This window comes from Lactuca sativa, chromosome 1, assembly GCF_002870075.4.
Source record: "Lactuca sativa cultivar Salinas chromosome 1, Lsat_Salinas_v11, whole genome shotgun sequence".
Taxonomy (NCBI): Eukaryota; Viridiplantae; Streptophyta; class Magnoliopsida; order Asterales; family Asteraceae; genus Lactuca; species Lactuca sativa.
The window spans coordinates 99,003,904-99,010,445 of NC_056623.2; the positions used below are offsets into that span (position 1 = coordinate 99,003,904).

General features: G+C 36.2%; 1 protein-coding gene across 1 annotated transcript; it reads left to right on the top strand.

The window, feature by feature from the left end:
- The first annotated feature begins 643 nt into the window (after nucleotides 1-643).
- LOC111899444 (uncharacterized) lies at nucleotides 644-1,366 on the top strand. The gene is made up of 2 exons (XM_023895300.2): nucleotides 644-868; nucleotides 920-1,366. Exons 1-2 carry the CDS (start codon nucleotides 644-646, stop codon nucleotides 1,364-1,366), a joined length of 672 nt encoding a protein of 223 aa, XP_023751068.2.
- Nucleotides 1,367-6,542: the final 5,176 nt, after the last annotated feature.

Genomic DNA, 6,542 nt, shown 5'->3' on the forward strand with positions numbered 1-6,542 from the left:
TCCTTATTTCAATTTCCCAGCGCACTTAGAATATTATTTGCAACGATGTTGATTTTTTGTGAACCAGAAAATGTTCGCAAGTTATGGGTCGACCACTATGATTCTCTTTCTGAATATTATAGGAAACAATATGGATGTCCTGAGTGAGTGCAAAATATGGTCCTCGTCGACATTAGAGTCTTCCTAGAATCTATGAGTAAAAAACTAGTGATTACAACCTTCCAAATGTCTATGCACACATTAATTTACAATCAAGAGGCTATCATGAGGTGCAAGAAGAATACTCTATAAATGTGGAATATGAAGACTTACATGCACGAGACTCTCTCAATCCTGACCAGAAGTTTGCATATGATGAGATAATGAAGCATGTGGATAAAAATATTCCAGGTGTGTTCTTCATAGATGGCTCCAATTTTTTGTACAAAGCTTTGTTGTCCAATATTCATGCCCGTGGTCTTATTGAACTTGCAACAGCCACGTCAGGTGTTGTCGCTAATAACATGCCAGGAGGGAGAAAACCTCATTCACGATTTGGAGTTCCCCTCAATCTTGATAATAACTCGAGTGTAATATCACAAAACAAAGCGGGAAGGCTCAGCTACTTCGTGAGGAAAAGGTAATCATATGGGATTAAGCAGCAATGGCTAAGAGGCAGGCGGTAGAAGCAGTTGATCAAACAATGCAAGACATCATAAATGGGAAGCTCCCTTTTGGTGGAAAGATAATGGTTATGGGAGGTGACTTTAGACAAGTGTTGTCGGTCGTTAGACGTGGTACTCGAGCACAAATTGTGGACTCTAGCTTACGAATGTCACCTCTATGGGCTTCAGTTAAAAGGCTTCAATTAAATATCAACATGAGAGCGGTAAATGACCCATGGTTTTCTGATTTTTTATTATGAGTCGATGATGGAAAGGAGGAAACATTGGATGAGAACTGTATTTATATACCTGATAACATGTCCATTCCATACACTGATAAAACTAATTCATTAGACGTTCTGATTGATGTAATATTTCCTTATTTGCAATCCAACAGCGCCGATTCAAAATTTATCATTTCGAGGGCGATATTGTCAACTAAAAATGAAAGTATTGATGAGACTAATAATAAGTTGATCGAACGATTTTCTGGCGAGAAAAAATTTTACTATAGTTTTGATGTACCAGAAGATGACAAAAATAACTTATATCCGATGGAATATTTGAACTCGCTAAATGTTAGTGGTATACCCCCTCATTATCTTCGGTTAAAAATTGGGTGTCCAGTAATACTTTTGCGAAATATCGATCCCTCAAATGGGTTATGTAATGGTATCGGATTGATATGTCGAGCTTTCCAACAAAATGTCATTGATGCATAGATAGGTGTCGGCCAACATGTTGGAAAAAGAGTGTTTTTGCCAAGACTCCCTCTATGTCCGTCTGACGATGAGATGTTCACATTCAAACTAAAGAGAAAGCAATTTCCAATTCAAATTAGTTTCTTTATGACAATCAATAAAGTTCAAGGACAAACAATTCCAAACGTAGGTGTTTATCTACCAGAATCAGTATTCTCACATTGCTAACTTTATGTGGCGTTGTCCAGAGGAATATTATGTGTCAATACCAATGTATTAGTAAAGTCGGAAAAAACGTTTAATAATGATGGAATCTACACATCAAACGTTGTGTACAAAGAAGTTTTATGTGCTTAACAAGGTACAATCAAGAAATTATTTTACAATTTGTTCAAATTAGTTTCTTATATGCTCGTTTGATGTTTAATGCAGGGCTAACAGATGAAGCAACATGATTGCAGATTGGTGTTGTTTATATATTGGACATGTTATAAATGTACAAAACTACATGATTGCAGATTGTTGTAATTTATATATTGTAAAATCAAGTATGAACTATTAGATGAAATTCCAAATGTATACTCAACTTCTGCCGTATTGTATGACTATGCACCTAGCAAGAAACTATCTATTGAAGTGAACTTTTCGACACAAAATAGTCTATCAAATGGCTCCAATGAATAACTCATGTCTAAAGGAAACTAATCATCACGTTAAAACTATCTTCCGAAAAAAACTCTGGCGCCCGACGTTTAGCGCGAATAAACGACTAGTTATTATTAAAATAAAATACTTTGTATTATATAATAAAATGATAAAATCTTAATTAAAATATCTTTAACATTTTTATTTTTAATTTTATAATTATTCACTAAAAATCTAATGATAAACAAACCAAACGTATACACAAACGTTCATAAACTGTTTGAAAAAGAATTGTCTAGTTTCGTTTATTTAATAAATGAACGAATCTAAACATGATTTTTTTGTTCATTTAACTAAACAAACGAATACTAACAATGATTTTTTTCGTCGAGTAAAACTCAATGATCATTTATATTCGTTCTTTTAAATCATTATAAACTACTTTTTTTATTGTACATGATTTCTCATCGAGTAGAATGCTCTGATATGGATTATGTATTCAGTCGAACAATATCTAGTTACCGCAATACCTAGTCTAGAGGAATAAATTGCATCTCTAATAAATAAAGATCTTTTTGTCAGATGTCACATTCTCATCTATTTTGTCATATGTAATTTTATGGTTATTTTAAATTAATTTTTATTCCACATGTCACTTATGGTTTTTTCATTTTATTAAATTGTAGATAGTATTTATATTCAATAATAAATACATATCAATTTCATTAATGAACTTTACTTCTAATTTCAAAATTACCAAATTAAAGATTCATTAATTTTCTTTATTTATTTATCTAAATTACTTGTTTAAATTTAAAAGAGAAAAAAAAAACACTTTAATTTTTATAATTCAATATTTTTTTTATAAATTCATACTTTTCAAATGTTTAGAATTTTGTATTTATTTTTTTTTAAATAAACTCATATAATACATGAGTCTCACACTTAGTTTAAAAATAAATGCGCATTGCGGTGGTTTATTAGTCCTATGCTACGTAATAAACCAACTTATATTAAATATCATTATAAACTAGAATTATTAAAAAACACTAATTACAGAGGATCTATTTATGTATTTCCCTATTACTATGATTAATATTATCGTAAAATATATTATATTTATATTATATAGAAATATAACAAAAGAAAAATACTAATATTCTTAGAATGTTGAATATCATCATGCCTTTTTATTGGAATATGCATATTTATTTAATACATTTATCCGTTGAATAAGGAATAACAAATTTATTTAATATTAGTATTTAGTTATATTATTTTATAATATGCAAAATAAAAGACTATATAAGTAAATTTGTTAATATATGGTAGATTATTTATGTTCAAATATAAAATCGAAAATAATGTATAACTAAAGGGGCAAAAATGTAATATTTATTTATGATGTGATGAGTTTATCATTTCTGTGAGAATGGTAACTTGGTTTTGACTTCTAAAAGTAGTATTGGTCTACATTTTGGGTATGAATAACAACATATTTTTTCAAATAATGATAATGTTTTACATTAATATTTTGATTCAATTTAGGAAAAAAATATCATTTCAAATTTAATGATAATGACATATATTTTTAACAAAATATACTTTTGTTATAATTTTAACCATATAATCATATTCATGCGTATGGACATTCATTTACTTTAATTTTAAATTTGACATCTTTTTAATTGTCATCGTACAATGAGTGAGATGACAAACGGGCAACAAGCTGTGTCACTAAGCTTTTTTGAATGGTAAAACTAATTCTTTTAAAGACTACATCCGAAGATTTAGGAGATATAACATTACCATGCATGATTCGTTGTACTCTTTTAAGAAGCTCTACTGCATCCGGTGCGAGGAAACCAAACGTATCAAATGCAAATGGTATGAACACGTGTTGATTTTCCAGGCACGATCTCTCATGACTTTGCTTGTGGCTGCTTTTAAAGCAGCATGTCCCGCTGTGAAACCCCCAGCCCTCAGGTCCACGAGAGGCGATACCCCTGTAAGATCCACACATGCGTGTTTCCCTCCGACCCATCCAAAAATCAAAATGTTAGCCGGTCTGAGGGTTGACCTTTCTTCTGTCAGGCCAGTCAAGAAATTAACAGGTGCCTCTTTCTTAGCGGAAACCCCGGCACGCTTAAATATGTCAAACAAGACATCCCTAACCATATCGTGCCTGTATTTGAACCCCGAGAGTTCTTTACAGTGAACTGCATGCTCCCCAAAAGAGTCCAAACATGCCTTGCGACACACAGGACATATCACGTCAGTTGGGAAAATGGGAATCATGAGTCGATATTTGAGAATAGTACGATACTCCATGGGAGACATGTGTTGGCCAAGCTCATCTATAGGGATAGCCAGAAGAAAATCTTGAGCATGTGGTGCACGTAAGCACTGGAAAACCGCTTTCTGCCGAGCCGTCATGTCGAAATGCATTTCCATATCTTGGACAATTTTATGAAAAAAGGCATTCGCCAGTGTATTCTGGGATTTAAGGGGGGGTGTCTTTAGTAGTAAAATTGTTAAGGTCAAAATCTGGAAGCTTGTTGCGAAGGAATGCCAAGGCATAATCATAATCATAATCCATACCATGTATACCGCTATCCCGTAAGATGTGGTCTTGCAATACCCAAGATTGGACCCTTGAGGCAACAAAAGCATAGGAGGTAGCCTTTACTACCGAGTATAAACCCAAACCCCCAAACCTAATGGGTAAGGAAGCAATTCTCCATTGTATGTCACCAAAGAAAGGGCCTCCACAAACCACAATGTCCTCAATCGCCCCGCGTAATCCATTGTCAAAGAATATTGTTGCCTCCTCCCTGTGAACGGGTTGGCACGTACTCAACTTAAAGAAAAGCTTAGAAATACCCATACAAGACCGAAGAAGAAGGAGCTCACTCTGGGGGTTAGACAATTGTGGAAGAAGGCGCATCAAATTCACAGAGTTTTCGGCTCTCTTTATGGCTAGGTTGCGAATGAAACTAGCATCTCTACTAACAGCTCCCTCAAGAAGTTTCACCCCCAAAGGCGGCCTCCCGAAGTCCGCCGGAAATAGCCCCTCCCGTAACTTCCTACCATCACACGAGGGTCAAAAGAGCTCAATTTTCTTGATATTCAGCTGAAGGCCCAATTTTGGGCCAGTCACCGTAATGATGTCCAATGCTTTGGCCACCTCCTCCAAATCTCTGATAAGTGTGCCATCATCCAAGTACCATGCATGGAGCAGAAGCTTGCAATTGTCTCTAATCTTATGCAAGAGCAGGTGCAACACAATGGCAAAGAGAAGTGGTCCCAAGGGGTCTCTTTGTTGAACCCCAGTAGAAGACCTGATATGTGTGTTGCCTAGATATAACCTTGTTGCTTGACCATATAGGAATTCTACCCATAAGGAAATAGAGGGACACCCTCATGAAGTAATGCGGATCTGTCAACAAGGTTAAAGGCATTAGAGAAGTCGACGGTAAGCATGGAGAGAGATTTGTCATCGTGGCGCTCACTCAACAACCTATTGGCGCTATGCAAAATGGCATCAGCGCCACCCGACACCCTCACTCCAAACTGAAAATCATTGAGATATTTGGCCATTTCTTTACCAACCCCTTTCATGGCCAACTTGGAAACCAAACGTCTCCATATAGTACCTACTGCAATAGGTCGTATTCCCTTGTAAGGTTTTAAGAGCGGCGTGAGAGGAGCAATGGCAACAAATTCTGCCAAGCTCGAATGGCATCTTCCCCCTAGCCATAGATTAACCACAGAAGTAATAGCACGTAGGAGGTGTTTGGATATAGCCAAACCTTCTCCACAAAGGGCATCTAAAATGTGTTGAGTTCTCAACTCGTCCCTACCACACGAGGTACCTTTAGGGAAGGATTTAATTCCCCCAAAGACATTGTCAACATACACAACCAGGGGAGGTTCTGAAAATATGGTGTTGGGCATGGAAGGCGGTGGCTTGTATGGATGGTTATCCTCCAATGCCTTCGTGGTATCACCCTCCAAATGGAGCAACCCTCGAAGAACATAAAACTTTCACCGCTGCTGTAAAATGTCCATCGGCAACCTTACGAAGACATTGTCTGACATTGGTGTTGCCCGGTGTTCTTTTCTCCTGAATGTACTCTTCTTTTTTATCTTGTTGCTCTAGTCTTGCATTGTCAATTAAGTTTTTAACTAGCTTGGCGATACCGTCTTCAGTCCCCCAAGTAGCTAAAGCTCTCCAGATATTACGATGTTGCAAAGACTTCATGTTGCCAGACCTACTTTCTTGCCTATTCTTGGGCCTGAACACCTAAAGAGTACACCTAGGAAGAATTAACAGAGCAACCCACGCTTCAACGGATCCAGGATGAGCAACCATTTTGGAAAGGGATGCTTTCAAATCCTGAGAGAAAGCCATACGACAGTTATGAGGGATGCTTTTGACAGTGGTGATAGGCAGCTTAAAAACACGATCAAGTAGTTGAGCATCCATCACCAACCCATCATTGAGGTCGGCTTTCGGTTCATTGGGTAGCGGCTTTGGAATGCCAACAAT